Source organism: Dipodomys merriami, unplaced genomic scaffold (genome assembly GCF_024711535.1).
Source record: "Dipodomys merriami isolate MVZ:Mamm:240054 unplaced genomic scaffold, mDipMer1.0.p SCAF_62, whole genome shotgun sequence".
Lineage (NCBI taxonomy): Eukaryota > Metazoa > Chordata > Mammalia > Rodentia > Heteromyidae > Dipodomys > Dipodomys merriami.
This window is the reverse complement of record NW_027206202.1, coordinates 462,393-482,332: the sequence shown is the minus strand read 5'-3', so window position 1 is coordinate 482,332 and position 19,940 is coordinate 462,393. Positions and strand designations below refer to the sequence as shown.

At 49.7% G+C, this 19,940-nt stretch overlaps 1 protein-coding gene across 1 annotated transcript in view; it reads left to right on the top strand.

Annotated features, from left to right (window-relative positions):
• Nucleotides 1-1,599: 1,599 nt before the first annotated feature.
• The window catches only part of LOC138814880 (probable G-protein coupled receptor 139), a 36,764-nt gene continuing 18,423 nt past the window's right edge, over nucleotides 1,600-19,940 (top strand). Inside the window, exon 1 of the mRNA XM_070003971.1 lies at nucleotides 1,600-1,723. Coding sequence (XP_069860072.1) covers nucleotides 1,600-1,723 — 124 coding nt within the window. The remainder of the gene's footprint in view (nucleotides 1,724-19,940) is intronic.

Genomic DNA, 19,940 nt, shown 5'->3' with positions numbered 1-19,940 from the left:
ACAAAAACAATGAGAGAGGTCACAATAAAATTTTAATATTTAATGGGGCCTGAAATATCCGACAGGGCTTTACCATGCACATGGTACTCTGTAATAAGATGACACTCTGTCCCTGGGAGGGCCAGATGTCTGTCTGTCCACGACACATCTACCAGGCGACAGCAGATCTGTTCTAGGCAGAATACCAAGCCTCTGGGAGCTGGAGAGAGGTGGGACCTGGCCGGGGGCCCTCTCCCAACCCCTCCCTAGCAGAACTGACCTAGCCCCTCACAGGATGTGACGGGGGGGGGGGGGGGGGAGGGGTCCCCTCCCACTCTCCCCACCCCCTCCCCCCACAAGGTTTGGGGCATGTCCTGGGGAGGAGGGTTTGGGGGGAGCCACCAGGATGGCCTTAGACTTCCAACAGACACCCAGCAGACACCTCCCGCTGGCTGCTGAGACATGCCTTCAGCATCTTGGGACTTTGGGCCAGGCGCCCCTCCCTGTCCCATTCGTGGCACCCCCTGGAGAAGTGTTGCCCGTGCAGTTGAGGAGAAGGGGGCGCTGTGCACCGGGACCTTCCCCATCCCCACCCCTCCTTCCCCCTACCCCCCCCCCCCGCTCTGCCATCTATCCTCACTGCCTTGGAGGGGGGGGCAGGGTGTGCTCGCGGTGGGCGGGGTTGTGGCCGGGGGCGGGGGCGCGAGGGCGTCGCGGGCGTGGGGAAGTGTGCGCGGGCCCCGGCACCGCCGGGCATTGTGCGCCTTTGTGTGCGCGCGAGGCTGCCGCATCCCCATCCGAGGCTGAAGAGCCGCGCGCGCGTGCGGCGGCGGCCTGCGGACCCTCCAGGCGCACCCCGGAATCCACGCGCGCGCGCGCGTACCCACACACGCATGCACACACGCACGCGCGTGCACACACTCGCAGAGACAGATGCACGCGCCCTGCCTCGCTGACGACCCCCTTGCCCCCCAACCCCCACCCCGCGTCCCCGCCGGACCCCTCCCTCCCGCCCTGGGTGTCCAATGTTCCATCCAGAAGCTGGATTCGAGGCATGAGAGCTCCAGGAGGAGAGTGGAGCAAAAGGGCAAACTGAGGCCGGCGGGCAGCGGTGCCAGCCCCACCTCACCACGCCCCTTCCCGCGGGGTGGCACAAGGGGGGGGGTCACGTGGGCGTCGGCGCCCCAGTCTTCCTCCGAGGGGGTTCCCGGGGCCAATTCCATCTTCTTCCTTGGAAGTGGAGCCGAGCAAGGCCGCTGGGACCCCCCTCCTTCCCGGCACCGTCCACCGGCTCCGCGCCCCCCTCCACACGCACCTCGCCTTCCCCCCCCCCCCCCCGCCTCCCCGCATCCAGGCTGCCGCTGATTGGCTGAGAGGTGCAGCGTCCCGGCCCCCCGGCTCTGGGGCGGGAGGTGGGAGGTGCACACACCGGCTCCGGTGCCCGAGTCCCCGACTCCAGGCCGGCGGGTGCGGGGGTGCAGAGGGGACCAAAGCCAAGTCCTTTTGGGGGGGGAGAGGTTGCGGCTCTCCCCGGCTGCCGTGCCACCGCCGCCGCCGCCACCTCCGAGCCCCCGGCCCGGAGAGGACCGAGGGGCGCGGGGACCGAGGGGCGCAGCGCCCATGGAGCACACGCACGCCCACCTCGCAGCCAACAGCTCGCCGTCCGGGTCCCCCGGCTCCTCCTGCGGCTTGGGCTTCGTGCCGGTCATCTACTACAGCCTCTTGCTGTGCCTCGGTTTACCAGGTGAGAAGCAGGCGGGAGGGAAGGGTGGGGATCCGAGCCCCGAGAGCGGGGAGACCCTGGGCAGAATCCCCGTGCGCCCCTCGCGTGCCCCGAGAGCCCCTCTTCTTTAAAAAAAAAAAAAGTTTAAGTCTCAATGCAACTGTGGAGATTTCCAGATAAAGGGGAAGAGAAGTCGTGTATGTGCGTGTACACGTGTGTGTGTGTGTGCACGTGTGCGTGTGCACCTGTGTGCGCACCTGTGTGTGCCTTCGCGCAAGCTTGCGTGGATTTCATTGGTCTGGAGGGGTCGCGCCCTGAGGGGAGGGCCCGGGGGAAGGCTGGGGGCGATTTGGCTGTGGGTTCTGGGGTGACTTTTCCCCTTGCCCCATGCAGTGTCTGGGGACGCCTCTGCCACCCTGGCCCATCCCCGCCTGAGTGGAGATGAAGCTGGGGTGTCTAACGATGGGTGCTGCCAGGCACCCCCACTGCCCACCCTGAGCTAGTCGGGGAGGGCAAGGGTGCGGAAGGACACCGGGCTGCCACCTCGGGGGGGGGGTCACCGTCTCCTCCCCCCACCTCCCCCCTGGGGTCTCGCTGCTGCTTTCTTCTGCACCTCGCAGCCCTGGCAGGTGTCTGGCTGGCCTCACATCTTAATGTCCTCTCCCAACTGTGGCCGAGACTTGGGCTGAATTCCTGAAGAGAGCTGAGCTGCTGGGGGAGGGGTGGAGAAGGGGGGGGGGAGAGGGGAGACAATCCTCCCCTCACACTTTAGACTGCTATGCCCCTTTCTTCCACAGCTTCTTTAGCAGAAAGATTCCTGGAGATGACTTGGAGTGGGGGGGGGGGGGGCGGGAGACAGAGACAGAGACAGAGATCTAATGTAGCCTTCCCCTGCCCATCTCTAGTCTGAGAACCCATCCATCCTGAGATCAGGGCGAGTTGAGAGTTATCTTTCCCACTGTCTTGCTGAGATTCACTCCCCAAAGCATCGAGCTGGGCAGCAGCAAGGCCCCGCCAGGAGTTGTTTAAGTCAGACCCCCTCCCAAATTTGGCGGATACAAGACAAATTACCTAGTCTAGGAGCCTCGCCCCTAACACACACACACACACACACACACACACACACAAACACACACCTGCCCCTGCCAGGGCTGAGGCTTTCATTCCTAAATGCTGCCTTGCCTGCCCTGCAGGGCCCTGGCCTCCAGTGTGACCCCGTGGGGATAGGATCGTAGCACAGTCCTGGAATTCCCAAGAGCTGGGACTCGATTTCCATCCGGGGACACAACCTCCCCTCCTCTGGCTCTTTAGGGAGATGAGTTTTTGTGAGTTTTTGAAAGGGTCAGGAATTGGTGATGTGTGCTATACTGGAGAAGCCCTCCTCCTCCTCCCCGCCCCCCCCCTGGCCCTCCGAGGGGCTCTGAACAGCACCCCTCCTCCACTCATCTCCACTTCCTACCTCCCTCACCTTCCTGGGCTCTTCTGCAAAGCAACAGAGCCAGAAGACAGTCAGGAGGCTGACCTTCAAGAGTCCAAAGCAGGGACAGGAGGAGGAGGAGGAGGAGGAGGAGGAGGAGGAGGAGGAGGAGGAGGAGGAGGAGGAGGAGGAGGAGGAGGAGGAGGAGGAGGAGGAGGAGGAAGAGGAGGAGGAAGAAGAGGAGGAGGAGAGGCACAGACCCTCAAGACCCTCAAGGCAGAGGTCAAGGTGCTTCGAACACTCACAGCCTAACTCACGCCAGCTACGCACCTACTGTGCGCCAGGCTCTGTGCTAGGCATAGGTTTATTCAGGGGCTTGCAGATTTACAAGAAGGAAGAGCTGGGGTTGGGATCTAGATGGTGTTGATGTGTTCAGGCATTCAAAGTGGTCATCTGGACCACCTACTGCATGTCATGTGCTAAGGGATGTGGGGAGTTGCCTCAGGGATGGGCCCGGAGTTTGAGGTACTGCCCGGTGGGGGGCTGGGATATGATATGCAACAGCAGGACTGAGCATCCTAAGGGAGTTGGCAGGTGGTTCTCTGAAGAGTCCCCAAGGTTGGTTCAAAGACAAAAATCCTGAAGTCCTTATTGATCAAGCCATCAAGGGAGACAGAGACTGGTCAAACAGATAGGAATTCAGGCTTTGTCAGGATCAAGCAGTGGGTCTTTCATGGCTCTGGCTCTCAGTTTCCACATCTGTAAAATGGGCACCCTGAGAGTAGAAAGGAGGGGCCCAGAGATGAGCAGTCTGCTGGGTGTGTTGCATTCTTCTTGGAAGTACACTGCCGTCATCTCTGCCCGGCTCCCTCCACTGACAGGTGCGAAGTAAGGGACCGACCACAGGCCTTGATGATATTGTTGAAAACTGAGATTTTAATGGAGTCCTCTTCCTAGTAGTGAGCTCACCCTCGGTTTTCCAAACTCTCTGGTAGTGTTGGAGATGTGGGTGGAGAATGCAGGGTGGATACGAAGGGGTTGTTTGTGCCAAGGTATCTGTATTGGGGGGGAAGGAGGATGAATGTCTTACAGACTCTATGGGGGGAGGAAAAGCTTGAGAAAAACCAAATTGTCCAATCTCCTGTTTCAAGAAACGGCCCCCATGCAGTAATATGACTGGCCTGGAGTGAAATCCAAGGAATTCTAGTATGAAATGTGGACAGGGCTCTGCGCCTTAGGAATGGTCAAAAACCTCTTTCGTTCTAGTTTTCCCCATCAGTAAAATGGGTTAACAGAGGTTGCTAATTAACCCACACAGGTAGAATCTATTAAATAAAAGAATCTATGTTTAAAAAATGGCGGGGGGGGGGGTGGTGGCTGGGAATGTGGCTCAGTGGTAGAGTGCTTGCCTAGCATTCACGAAGCCCCGGATTCAATTCCTTAGTTCCACATAAATAGAAAAAGCCAGAAGTGTCACTGTGGCTCAAATGGTAGAGTGCTAGCCTTGAGCAAAAAGAAGCTTAGGGACAATACTCAGGCCCTGAGTTCAAGCCCCAGGACTAGGAAAAAAAAAAGTCAAGCCCAGTAGGGTGGTACATGTCTGTAGTCCCAGCTACTCAAGAGGCTGAGGGAAGAGAATTGCTTTAGCCTAGTAGTTTGAGGTCAACCTCAGCAACACAATAAGACTTCAAAAAATATTCAGCCTAGGTACTTGGTCTAAAAAAAAAAAATCTATTCAGTTTCTGCACATCAGGCTTTTCCCCCCAACCTATTCTGTGTAACTTCATCTCAACTCTACCCCTGTAACCCATTTTCCAGATGAGAAAACTGGGATTCAGAGAGCTGCTCTATCATCCCACAGACATGTAGGAAACAAATCTGACTGCTTTGTTCATTTTCATCAAGAAGATGGAGGGGTTTTTTGGTTTTGGTTTTGGTTTTGTGCTGGTCCTGAGACTTGAACTCAGAGTCTGGGCGCTGTTTCTGAGCTTTTTTTGTTCAAGGCTAGGACTTCCGTACTTGAGCTATATAGCTCCACTTCTGACTTTTGGGGGGAGTTTATTGGAACTAAGAGTCTCATGGACTTTTCTGCCATGGCTGGCTTCAAACCATGATCCTCAGCTCTCAGCCTCCTGAGTAGCTAGTATTACAGGCATGAGTTATCAGTGCCTGGCAAGACGTTATTTTAACTAGTCGTGTTCCCTTGATATCTGTGCTTAGTAGAGCCCAGTGATGCCAGGATCCTCCCAAATGCCATCTCTTTCTTCTCTTTCCCCCCTTTTAAGTAATCTTTTTTTTTCAATGCTGCAGATCAAATCCAGGGACTTGTACACATGCCAGGCAAGGGCTCTGTCAGTGACCTCTTGCTCCCTTTTTAAATTAATTAATTTATTGGTCAGGTACCAGGTCGTGGGCTCACTTGGCCTTTTTGCTCATGGCTGGCACTCTGCCATTGGAACCATACCTCCTGCCAGCTTTTTGCTGGTTAATTGGAGATGCAGCCCTGGGCTGGCTTTGGACAGAGTTCCTCTAATCTCAGTCTCTTGAGTAGGGAGGATTACAGGCGGGAGCCATCGGTAACAGGCCCTCTTTCTTCTTTATATGCAAGATGCTTCTCCCATCTGAAGACACATCAAACAAGTCATCAGAGCTGGCTGAGCATAGAGCAGACAGTGTGAAAGGAAAGGCATTGCAGAAAAGATGAACTTGAACTTGAGCGCCCAGGGAAAGAGAACAAACTGGACGATAGGTAAACCAACCTGATAAGGAGATAGGTAAACCGACCTGATAAGGAAGGGCACCTAATTAAACTGAGACTGGAGTGATCGTTGTTGTTGCTGTTTAATTTTGCTGGTGAAAGGTGCCACCGATATTGAGGAAGACCAAATAAGGAAGGAGATGACAGTTTGAAACTGCACATCGCCCCACTGACAAGACTTGTGTCCTCTGATGCCTTTGAGGGCTGTGAGGAGAGGAAGGGAGATAAATAGTTTATAGCCTGGCAGGTAATGTGTGTGCCTGGCACAGGCTAGATACAGTGGTTATTAACCAGACATTGAACACTGGCAGGGATGAGTTCTGCAATTATGACATTTTATTTTAACCCATGAACATCTTTGATGAGAGCAGTTGTAATAAGCAGGCCAAGACTACAAACTCAGGAGCTAGATGTGCGAGCATCCGAGTCCTGGCTTTGTTGCTCACAAATGGTATAACCATACCCACGTGAATTTAATCTCTCTGTGCCTCTGTTTCCCCAGTGGTAGAGACGGGGTAGGGTGATGGTAACAGCCCATGCTTTCTGAAGATTGAGTTAAGTGGCTTACGCTGCCTGGCACACATAATAAGCTCTCTGTAAGTTGGTTTTCATCATTTAAAAATTAGGGAAAACATTCCAACTTGTGGCCTGGCACAATGGCTAACACTTATAATACCAGAAACTTAGGAGGAGGAAATCTGGGGGATCATAGTTTTTGAGAACAGCCACAAGCCAAAAGTTAGCAAGATTCCATCTCAAGAGACAAGCCAAGCTTGGTAGTACCTATCTGTACTCGCAGTAGGCAAGAGGCATAGATAGGAGGATGGCAGTCTGAAATTGGCCGGAACAAAAAGTACATGACTTTATCTGAAAAATAACTTAGGGTGTGGCTCTAGGGTGCACTGCTTGCCTACCACTCGGTGGTATTGCTCTTCAAACCCTGATACCACTAATATAGAAATCCAACTTGTTACTGGGCACTGGTGGCTCATGCCTATAATCCTTGCTACTCAGGACATTGAGATCTGAGGATTAGGGTTCAAAGCCAGAGTCTGTGAGACTCTTATCTCCAATGAACCAGCAAAAAGCTGGAAGGGGGAGATGTGGCTCACATGGTTGAATGCTAGCCCTGAGGGGGGAATAAAGCTAAAAGAAAGGGGGAAACCCTGAGCTCAAGCCCTAGTGTGGCACATACACAGGAAGGAAGAAAGGAAGGAAGGAAGGAAGGAAGGAAGGAAGGAAGGAAGGAAGGAAGGGAGGGAGGGAGGGAGGGAGGGAGGGAGGGAGGGAGGGAGGAAGGAAGGAAGGGTTTTAATAAGACAAATTTCCAAGCTCCCATATAAAACCAGAACTTACAGCAGGCACACAAACCCGCTACCCACCAGGAGGCAGCAGTTTCCCGAGCTGAGAGAGAGGTGTTTGGTTTGTTTTGTTTGGAGTTTGGCATTAGACAATGACAGTCACAGAGTTCAAATCTCTAAAGACAGGAAATGCATCCCACTGCCAAGTCTCCCTGCCATCAGTTTCCCAGGCTACCAGTTCTCAAACCCATCACCACACAGGTCAAGACCAGGGCTCCTTGTGTCTTTGTTTCTTATATTGGAGCATTTTGTTGCATATCCAGGCAAACAAGAATTGAGAATATCAACTCCTTTGTCAAATTCTTCCCAGAATGAGTGCATTGTACATGCTGGTCTACATTTGCCTTTTTTCACTTAATGTAGGACTTGTCCATATGTGTATGTACATAGAATAGAATATGAATAATTATATAATATTATATATGTGTGTGTGCTCTCTCATTCTTGTATCCAACTACATAGCATTCCACTGTGTATTTGCCTCAAACTTTATTTGATGGCCACCGGCTTCCAAATGTACACTCTGATTCTTAACAATCCCTCCATGGTTCACATGATTGACCTCAGTCACCTTCCAGCCCATCCCGAGGCCCACATGACCACAGCTGGACAAAGAAAACCACAGTAGGTATCCTGGGCTACAGGCTGGCCCTGGCAATAACTCACTGGATGGCCTTGGATGTTTGTGGGGTTTAATTTCCAAAATCGGTGTTTCCATATTAATCATGAGTCTATTCAATAGGGTCTTAAGCTTATTAGGCAGGTGCTGTCCCACTACAGCCATATTCCCAACCCATTTTTTTTTATTTTATCTAATTTTCTAATAGAATCTTAAATTTTAGCCCAAGACCAGCCTCAGACCATGTTTCTCCTCTCTGCACTTCCCATCTTCACTGGAATGATAGGTGTATACCACCAGACCCTGCTGCTAATTTGTTGAGAGGTATCTGGTTAACTTTTGGCCACGACTAGCCTTCACCCTCTATCTTCCCAATCGCTACAATTCTAAGCAACTAGAACACACAGGTGGTGTGTCACCATGCCCAACCAGGATTAGTCACTCTTTTTGTTTCCCTTTTTGTATCAGACCTGGGGCTTGTACTCAGGGCCTGGGTCACTGTCCTTTAGCTCGAGGCTGATGCTCTACCACTTGAACCACACCTCTACTTTCCACATTTTGGTAGTTAATTTGAGCTAAGAATCTCATAGACTTTCCTGCTTGGCCTGGCTTTGATCTACAATTCTGAGATCTCAGCCTTCTGAGTGGCTAAGATAACAGGCGTGAGCCACTTGTGCTGGGCAGATTTTCCATTCTCGATGGGTTCATCAAAGCCAGGCTCTTGCCTGTTCTGTAGTGGGCAGAAACATGGTCTTTGCCTGCAATGCAGACTGTTGGAGGCTGCTTGGGCTGGCCTTGGGCCGGGAACAACCATTTTGTAATCATTTTGCAGGCTCTATAATGATCACGTGAGTTCTGCTTTGTGACTCTGAGTGTAAGTGCGTCGCGTTGGGACTGGATATTGGCTGGAATCCTGTATGATGTTAGCTTTGTTTGCTGTGTGACGTTGGATATAACATCCCACCTTTCTGCGCTCCACTTTTCCATCTGCAGTAAGGTGGACTTGTATGTTGAGCAGGGAATCTAGTACTTTCTGATGTCAGGCAACCTGAGTTTGAATCTCGACTCCCTACCTGCTCATCTAGGCCCATGTCTCATCCTCTGTAGCCTCAGCTTCTCAGCCATGAAATAACATAATGTTAGTGGCTGCCTCAAGGTGGTTGTGCTGGGGAGTGAAGGGGTGGAGGTGGAGTTAAATGAAGCTATATAGAAATGCTTGCTACCATCCTGGCGCATGCGTCAAGTTCAACGATGTCATTAACCTTCTGTGCCTTGCATGTTGCTGTGGTGATTATTGCTGAAACACACCAAGGCTCCACTGAGCCTCTCACACATGGTGGCATCCCCACAAATGATAACTCGCTTTGTGTTATTGTCTAACATGTCCTTGGGCCGGGCTCTGTAAAGCCCCAGAGCCACCCAGCACTGACCGCTTAGGTCTTCTCAATGAATGCATGATTTTACTTAAACTGGAAAGGAAATTGCATGCCCTGGCTAAGTAGGAGGGGATGATCAAAGATACCTAGTTTAAAAAAATGCTGTACCTAAGCCAGGTGCCAGTGGCTCACACCTGTGACCCTAGCTACTCAGGAGGCGGAGATCAAGAGACTGGTTTGAGGCCAGCCCAGGTAGAAATGTCCATGAGAGTCCATCTCCAAAATAACCAACAAAAAGCCAGCAAGGTTGGCAGCATGAGTCAAGTGGTAGAGTGCCAGCTGAGCAAGGAAGCTGAGTGAGCAGGAGGGTATGAGTTTAAACCCCAACGCCAGCAAAGAAAGAGAGAAAGAGAAACATTTTACTCGCCCAAAGAATCAAACTGATTTTTCAGTTGTTCTCTCTCTCTCTCTCTTCTCTCTCTCTCTCTCTCTCTCTCTCTCTCTCTCTCTCTCTCTCTCTCTCTCTCTCTCTCTCTCTCACACACACACACACACACACACACACACACACACACACATACATGCATGCACACAGAGAAAAATCAAACCTTCTGTCCCCTTTTAATCACTTCTATTACTATATGCTGGATTTTTTTTTTTTTTAGCACTTTTCATTTGTGAGCTCATTTAATTCTCATGCCTCCAAACTTTGAGGCATATACCCAAGGCCACACAGCTAGGAGATGACAGAGCACTCATTGATTGCTGACGAATCACACCCAGGCTGGGCGGGGCTAGCAGAAAAGGCCAATGCTTGGCCAATAGTTCCATGTTGACCAATTTGTTCAAAAATCTCAAAATCCAGGATAATATGTGAAGCACCCAATGCTTTTCAGTGTTGGCAACTAATATAGAAAACACACACACACACACACACACACACACACACACACACACACACACACACACACACACACAACTCACCTGGTGAGCCAGCACTTTGCGAGCCAAAGAAAACATATCCACAGGCTATGTTTGGCCCATCAGGCTGTCCAGCCCCAGCCTTCAGGCTGGAGAACGGGCCAGGAAACAGCAATAAAGCTGGAGGCTAGACACTGGAGGACTAAAACAAGACTCTGGGATGGGGAATAACCCAGGGGCAAAGACCCAGACAGCTAAGTCTAACCAGGCAAAGCCTGCCAACATCACAGACCAGGGATTTGGCACCAAGTGAAAGAAAAAGCGCCAAGAAGAAAGATGACCAACTACTTGTTGACCAATGCACCCTCGAGGGGAAACAGAAGAGCCCTGGGTTTGCCAGTAGGAACAGGGGCCTGTCAGTGGGGTGCATTAGGATGGTTCCCCAGATCTCAGGCTCTTGGCCTAGCAAGACGCTTTCCCCTCCCTAAGCCTCGGTGCTCTGCGAGTGGAAAGGTGGATAACTTTCCCACAGGGTTTACAGTGAGGTGGAACAGAGGCCATCCAGAGTACCATGCTTGGCCCTCTATGGCTGCTGAAAGGTTGTTCATTAGTCTGATTTTGAGTGTTTTTTTTTTTTAATGTGTGCTGGTCCTGGGGCTCGAACTCAGGGCCTGGACACTGTCCCTGAGCTTCTTTTGCTCAAGGGTAGCACTCTACCACTTGAGCCAGGTGACTCTACTTTCTAGGAGATTTTTTGGTGGTTAATTGGAGATGAGAATCTCAGGAACTTTCCTGCCCTGCCTGGCTTTAAGCCTCAATCCTCAGATCTCAGCCTTCTGAGTAGCTAGGATGACAGGCGTGGACCACTGATGTCCAGCTAATTTTCACTTTTTGATGAGCCCATTGTAACATTCCTCATGTTACAATGGAGGATCTGAGACCTTTCTCAAAGATACAGATTGAGGAATGCAGATTCTTAGGCCAAACTTCCTTGTCTTAACTCTAGTTGGCAAAAGAATCGAACTGCTAAGTGGCCTCTGAGAGGAAAGCAGGGTGGGAGAGGAGAACTGGGGCAGGCAGAGGTGGTGGCAAAGCTCAGAGTGGTCACTTTCATTTGGGGGTTGCTTTTATCGGTATCCATTTGCTTTTAGGGGTCACAAGTCTGCAGCATGAATCCCTTTCCAGTATTTTACTTTTTCCCAACACTGGGGTTTAAATTCAGGGCTTGAGTATTGACCCTGAGCTTTTTCACTCAAGGTGGGCACTCTGCTACTTAAGCCACAGCTCCACTGCCTGGTTTTTGGTGGTTAAATGGAGATGAGAGTCTTACCGAGACTTTCCTGCCTGGAGCTGGCTTCAAATCGTGATCCTCAGATCTCAGCCTCCTGAGTGGCTAGGATGACAGGCACGAGCCACCAGTGCTGGGATCCTTTCCAGTTTTCTTTCTTTTTTTTTTTTTTTTTTGTTGGTCATGAGGCTTGAACTCTGGGCTTGGGCGCTGTCCCTCAGCTCTTCAGCTCAAGGCAAGCACTCTACCACTTGAGCTACAGCGCCACTTCCGGTTTTCTAGTGGTTTATTGGAGATAGGAGTCTCACGGTCTTTCCTGCCTGGGCTGGCTTTGAACCTCGATTCTCAGATCTCAGCCTCCTGAGTAGCTAGGATTACAGGCGTGGCTCCAGTTTTCTTAATCCTCCTGATTCCATCAAACAAGTCCTTGGAACAACCTGGAACCATGGATCTTCTCTTTCAACTACACCTTTCCTAACATCTAAGTAGGAGTCAAGGAAAACTTAGCATCCAAAGACAGAAGTTGCTGGAGGTATGGACTCCTCCACACCAGATTTTAAAGATTTAGTACAGAGAGAAAAAAGCTAGATATCTCACTACTACCAGACACTGAGCTAGCACAAGGTGAGCCAAAAAAAAAAAAAAAACACCATTCTCTACTGTGTGGAATTTACACCTGTCTTTCTTTGTGTCTCCGTCTCTCTTACACACACACACACACACACACACACACACACACACACACACACACACACTGAAACCCAATCTAACACAAAAGTTCATTTCTACATCAATCAAGATGAGAGGACGGGGGTAAGATCTGAGGATCGCAGTTCAAAGCCAGTCTGGGCAGGAAAACCTGTGAGACTCTGATCTCCAATTAACTATCAAAAAAGCTGGAAATGGAGCTGTAGTTCAAGTAGTAGAGCAGTAGCATTGAACCAAGCTCAAGGACAGTGTCCAGGCCCTCCTTGAGTTCAAACTCCAGGACTGGCTGGGGGGGGGGGGGGTGTGGAGGTGAGTGCTATGAGCATTTTCACCAGGGAACTTAACCTTAACCTTGAGAGGCCTAGGGAAGCTCCCCATGGGAAGGAGCACCTGGGATACGAAGGAGGAGGAGGAGGGAAGGGTGGAGGAAGTCAAAGAGCCAAGTGTCTGCACTACAACCCTCAGTGGAAGGGAGAGAAAGGCACAGAAAGAAGGCCGGAGGGGCCAGAGTGACACTATGGCCCGGGAGCCCTGGCGGGAATGCACGCTGCGTGACACAGGCAGGCCGCACATTACACAGGCCGGGAAAATTGGCGCTGAATTAGGACAACACATTTTCCAGTGTGAACACTTCTGTGCTGCCAGTGACTTCTTTTATTTCCCCTCATCTGCCAGAAGCCTTGGCAGCTGGCGGAGCTAGGGGGATTGCTTTCTTGCCACCGACATTTCTTATCATTTCATCCATGTGTAAAGCCAGCCATCGGCCACATGGCTGTAATTAGCGACTCTAGCCAGACATACAAGCACACACACACACAGAGTGTACACGCACCATATGTGTTCACCAGGTGTAAGCATGCACACATGTACACACCACACACAGACAAACAGCACACACACCAAGACACACAGAGACAAGCATTGCGTACACACACAAACACACCACCACCACTCAATGTGTGGCACGGGCCACGGTTCTATTCTGGCCACAGCCCTTTGCTTTTAGCATTTCTGCCCTTCCTACCATGGTTCAGCTTCACAGAACCATCTTCTGCCTCTGAGAAGAAAAGCGATAGCTTTCCTGAAGTGTGGTAGAGTGCAACAGAGCTCAGAGAAAGTTCTAGTGGGCCCGTCAGAGCTAGGAGTTTCCTTAAACAAGTCCCAGGTCCCACACGCCTGACCCTCATGGAATGTATGCCTGTGTTTTGTTCACCCTGTGTACCCAGGAGCCTTCCAGATGACCCCTCTCCTGGGGAAAAGTAATGGGGAACTAACACTGGGTTTCAGAATCAAGGAGACATGGGTTCAAGTCCAGCACTGAGACTTTGCTTCATTTTTAAGCCTCCATCGGCTCACCTGAGAATAGAGGTGACAGTGTGAGTTGTATTATACACATAGGAACAGAGGCCCTGGTTAGTACCCATGCCATGCCAGGCTTGCTTCTAGGCCAGGAAAGCAAGGAATTCTGGGAGGTCCCCCAGTGACCCGCAGCCAGCAGGTAACTGACATACAAGCTTGAGATGCTGATGTGTGTATGTAGAGATCGGAACATGGGAGAGGATGACCCGGGACTGCATTAGACAGGATGTTGGGGAACCACTCTCCAAGGAGGGGGTGGGAGGTGATTGAGACTTGTCTAAGGGCAGGAGACAGCCAGGACAGCACAAGGGGAAGAGCTGCCAGCCCAAGGGAACAGAAAAGGATGGCAGCCCAGATGTAAGGCCCAGCAAGCATGGAAGGCCGAACCACTCTGAGCCTGAGAGTGGCCCAGGTCAGGTAAGGGGAGGAGGCATGCATACACTATATTAGGAGAGCCGTAAGGCCATGCCACAAACTTGGTATGTCATTGTCCAGTGTTGCAGGGGGACACAGAAGGCTCTGAAGCAAGAGGCATGATCCAATGAGTTCTGCTGCTTCTATGAAAGCCAGGTAGATGGTGAGGATAAGAGAATGAAAAATGGGGAGCCTGGCTGGGTGCCAGTGGCTCACACCTTTAACCCCAGCTACTCAGGAGGCTGAGCTCTGAGGATCGAGGTTGGAAGCCAGCCTAGGCAGGAAAGGCTGTGGGACTCTTACCTCTAATACATGACTCAGAAAAAAGCAAAATGTGGTAGAAAAGATGCTCAGGGACAGCATCCAAGCCCTGAGTTCAAGAAAGAGGGACTTCGGGGCACTGAGAGGAGAAATCAGCCAGTCAGGTGCACAGCCTAGCACCTAACTCACAGCAGGAATGAGGATCAGGGGTCAAGTTCAAGACCAGCCTCTCATGTCCTATTCCAGCCTCATCTACTATCATTTGTAGTCTCCCAGGTAAGACAGAGACCACTGAGAGAAGCGAGCAAGCTCATGATGCCCTTCGACCCCAAGGATGTCCTGTGCCTGGCTCTTGGGGTGAAGGCAGGGGTAGTGGAGAAACACCGTAGCACAACAAAGCTGGCATCTTGGCTGTGGCAGTAAGTCCTGCTCAAGATCCAACTGTGTGATGGAAAGAACAATGTAACCAGAAGAGAGAACAAGAGCTGGGCTGGGCTGCCATCCGACAGAGGCAACGAGATGAGAAAGGTCACCTTCAGCACTGTCAGTGACAAATGGACGGGACCCAGTGTGGCAGAGGGGCACTGTCACCATGATGGAAGCATTCGTCTGTGATGATACAGAATCCAGCGGCAAGAGAGATGGAGCTGCAGACTCCAAGGGTATCTGGGAAATGGGCAGAGATGGCTTAGAGAGGAAGGAAGGAAGGAAAGAAGGAAGGAAGGAAGGAAGGAAGCAAGCAAGCAAGCAAGCAAGCAAGCAAGCAAGCAAACAAGCAAGCAAGCAAGCAAGCAAGAAAGCAAGCAAGCAAGCAAGCAAGCAAGCTGGGTGCTTCTCAGATCTTCTCAGCATTGACCTGGGCAGAGGAAGATGGCACTGGGAGACAGTAAGACTTGTGCTTAGTGCTTTAAATAAGCACTAAACACTTCCCTCAAAATGATGGTCAGATGGATAGATGCTGGTTATCACCTTCTGGGCCACCCCGTGCCTCTTCCTGCAAGGACACCCCAAAGGCTCCATTTAAGGGTTCTCTCTAAGACATTACTTTCCAATTAAGTAACATTCAGAGACCAACATAAAACCCACGTTGTGCATAGCGCAGCACATCTTAACGTCTGGAAACTGGATCTTGCTCAACTGTCATCAGGAACCTGATTACCCTCTCCTTCCTCTGGATGCCTCACCTCACCTGATGGCTCCATGCACAGAGAGTTTTCTTGTGCCCAGCCTGTTTTACCCCATCATGTAGCCTCACTGCCCTGCCCTGGTAGGAATTTGAAATGACTGTTTTGATGATGGCTTTGAATTTGTCTTTGTACAATAGACACACACCCCTACAGACACACACACACACACACACACACACACACAGAGAGAGAGAGAGAGAGAGAGAGAGAGAGAGAGAGAGAGAGAGAGAGAGAGAGAGAGAGAGAGAGAGAGATCTGTTTGAGCCTTATCTCTGCTTTCCAGCCCTTCTAAACAATCTTTCCTATAAGAAGGGAGTCGTAACGTTGACTTTCTGGACTTCAGAGCTGTGCACAACTAATGTCTCTAAACCCTGCACCCTGTGCATAAAACAAGGCTGAGTGCTCACCTGATGAAAGGGAGTGTGTGAGATAAAGCATCCCGCATGCAGTAGGTACATAATAAATAGAAGTTTCCTTTTCTTTTAAACCCTGAAAGAACTTCCTATTAGACCCCCACTTGTGCTCATAAGGATCCATTATTTAGAACCAGATTCCAGTTTGTATTAAGGGTGATGAGGAAATCACATTGGAGGCAAAGACCAAGATTAATAATCATAGATAAATAGTTACAATGCTATAGAATGTGTTTGCTAACAGAATCAAGGGTGCGGAGGGGTGAGGTACTTAAAATCCTGTGGGGACTCAAAAGAAGGATGTAATTCTCTGCCTGGTAAACGTCAAAAAGACTTGAATTAGTCTATAAACCCTTGAGAGTCAACATGGAGGTGAAATCTCTTTGAGTCCAATGCCCTCTGGTGGGCCTGGGTACTTGATAAGGAGCTTGTTAAGTAGCTGAATGGGTGGATGAGTGGATGAATGGATAGGTGGATGGATGGATGGATGGATAGACAACTGGGTAGATGGGCAGATGGATGGATAGATAGATGATGAATAAATACATGGATGGATGGATGGACAGGTGGATGGATAGATGGACAACTGGGTGAATAGTTGGATGGCCATGTGGATGGATGATGGATGGATTGATGGATGGGTGGACAAGTGAGTAGATAGGTGGATGGATGGATGACTGTCTTCTCAATCTTATACATGTAATCTCCATACTTTCCTTAAAGTGATGTAAAACATCATGACCATAATCATCATCATCATCATCATCATCATCACCATCACCATCATCATGTACCATTTGCTGCCTATTTCATGTCTACGGAGCATATTGCTCCCTCTAGCCTCATTTTATCCTCCCAATGGTGCCTGCAGGGCTGAGTGTGGGTGGGGGCACTCTGCAGGGAGAAGTTGCTTCCCAGGCATTTGGCCTCTGCAGGGCTGCAGTGGACTGAGCCTGCGGGTCACTGCTTGTGTTCTGTGCTCGCAACTGGGTCTGCAGCTGACATTGCTATTCCAGGCACAGGACAAGACAAATGCCGAGTCTGCTGACCTCTGTCTTGGTTCATCAGCCCTGCCTGGTCTATGTGGGCATTTCCATGGACTACGTCTTCCTTTGTGATTAAGGATTCTCCCGGTACCCCTTCTGCCCTCTCCACAAGCAGATGTCTTAATTACTTGAAATTATTTTTTAAGCAAGGACAAGTCTATATGAACTTCCTCTCCTCTCTATACCTAACTTACAAAGTAGAAATGGAGTTGTTTCTTTTTCTTAAACTACCAGATTAGGATGAAACAATTCCCCTTTAAAAACAAACAAACAAACAAATCTGTCCTCTTCCAGATCCTTCCAAGGTTATCTTTATCAGCATAAAGGGCTCAAGATCAGCCAAGTACTCAGAAGTCTAAATCCATTTCATGTAGTGGATGTTTATTGACCATGTATGATGTGCCAGATTCCATTTCTAATGCTTAGACAGAGTCATCAGTAATCATCATTAATGTTAATATAGTGCTGACTGATAACACAAAGCAATGAAAAATGACCAAGAACTCATCCATTGTGAGACTGAAGCCTTTCCAAGCTACTATTCGAAATGGAGTTGGATACTAGAGCTAAGTTCTTGGACCTCAAAGTGAGGGCTCCGCGTCCTGTGATGTGTATGAAGCTGTTGACTGCAGGAGTGACCTCCAAAGTGGAGTGACCTCTGAGTCTTGCTAGGGTGTATTTGTGAATTGTGTGCTAGCTACCACAGAGAAAGAAACCTGTGTCCCTGCCCCTGAGGCGGGCACAGGTGAGCTGGTTAGATGATCTAGCTCTGTTGCTGTGAAGATTAAGCATGGTGTGCTAAAAGGAACCCTGGAATACTGTAGTCCACAAAGGAAGAGTATTAACCCCAGTAGTGAGCTGTGGGCTTCCTAGCTTCCTTGCTTCCTTCCTCCCTCCCTCCCTTCCTACTCCTCCATTTCTCCCTTCTTCCCTCTCTTCCTTTCTTTCTTTCTTCCTTTCTTATGCTGGTCTTGGGGCTTGAACTCAGGGCCTGGACACTGTCCCTGAACTATTTTGCTCAAGGTTAGCACTCGATCACTTGATTCACAACTCTACCTCTGGCTTTTTTTGCGGTTACTTGGAGATAAAAGTTTCCTGGATTCTTCTGCCCGGGCTGGCTTTGAACCAGGATCCTCAGATCTCAGTCTCCTGAGTTGCTAAGATTACAGGCATGAACCACCAGTCCCTGGTCACTCTCCTCCTTTCTAAGACCCACCAAGCAAGGCCTGTTCTGATCATGCATGTTCATTTTCTGTCATACACACATATACTGAACATCTCCTTTGCATGGACGCAGACTACCAAGGGTTAGAGCAACAATAAGTAATCTTGCCTATGCTTTATAAGATGTACTCTTTCCAATTGAGAAAACTAGTAAATTGAAAAGTTATACTGTTTACAACATCCATTGTATATTGGTTAACATATTATCACACAAGTCAATCTTTGTTCTGGAGAAAAATCTCAGAATAACCTCATATCCCAAATCAGTGATCAAATATTTCATTAGTGTGGGGGTGGAGGCAGTACTGGAATATGAACTCAGAGCCTCACACTTGCTCAGTTTGCTTGCTCAGCTGGCACTCTACCCGACCCCCACGAGCCATGCCTCCTGTCTAGATTTTTGCTGGTTATTTTGGAGATAGGGAGTCTGGTGAGCTTTTCAGTGATGCTAGCCTCAAACTAAGAGCCTCTGTATCTCAGCCTCCTGAGCAGCTAGGATTACAGGCATGAGTCACAGGCACCATAGGTAAATACTGAGATCTTCCTACCACCATACCCCCACATGACCACCCAGTGCTGAGGTTTGAAGAGCAAGATCGCTGAAGTGTGACTGGCAGAAACGAAGTCATTGGCCATCATCGTCTCAACGAATGTTTGGCAAACTGGGCTAGAAGCTATTTTTTCCACTGGTAAATGCTAGAACTCTAAGAGAGAAATGTGAGCAACTTTGTGAGACTTTGGGCATAAGCCAATCTACCTAAGGACCCAGGATACAAAGTCCAGCCCAGAGATAGAAACAAAGTCATGTCCCTACCCCAGGTCCCTGCACAGCCTTCAGTTGTGGACACTTGGAAGTGTGGTTCTGGAATCTTCCTCCCACCCCACTTTCTAATCTGCCCTCTATGCTGGATACCTGAGGGCTGTGATCCTCTCAACAGTTTTCTTGCTGTGTCTTGATTTTTTTTTTTGAGCCTACAATGATATGACCTACCGCAAATAATTTAACCACACCTCTCACTTTGGTTTTTCTATCTGATGACTGGCGAGCCTGTGCATTTAGATTCTTTATTAACAGCATCAGTGTTTGGTCGTGGTCACACTAGTTTTATCTATAGTGTTTTATCCAAATGCAAAAAGGGATTCAGCTTTTGAACCAGCACAGGGTAACCAAGACAGAGCAGAGATGCCCCCTGTAGTGATTCAGATGTGATACACTGATATCTAGACCCGGATGTAGCTGCAAAGAAAATAGTCACCAGGTTCCTACTGAGTGCCGGGGACTATGCAAAGAACTGAGAGTATGGCCCTAAACAAGTTGAAGGGGACCTTTCCTCCTGAGTCCCAGTGGCAAGCACAGCCCAGGAAAGAGACGAGACAGTAATGCTTATAAGAGGTATTTTAGTAAAGAATTAGCTGGACATGGTCTTCTGGGCAGGCAACAAAATATTATGCCAAGTCTCTAACCCTGGTTATGTAATCAATAAAAACCAGGAAACTGGCTGAATTTTTATTAGCTTCTGAAATCTATTATAATCTACTTATCTGGGGAAGAAAAAATGGTGGGGGGAGATGTGAGCAATGAAATCAAGAGGGTTTTTTTTTTTAATGTGCGAATGCTTTTGAGCATGGATTCAAGAGAAATGAGCAGATATTCTCATTGTCTGCTATCTTGTGTCCCATACCAATCAGGCTACCTCTGAAATAATGTGTGATAATTAATATTTGCTGGCCACTCTTGCAGTGTGCAACGCGGCTTCTCAGGTGTACATTATCTCCTATGGCCCACAACAACCTTGAGAGTGTGCAAGGCAATGTCATTAAGGTTATCACCCTGGAACCTTGAATTCTCCTCCCTCATTTCCCTGTGGTTCCCACACCAGCCAAGC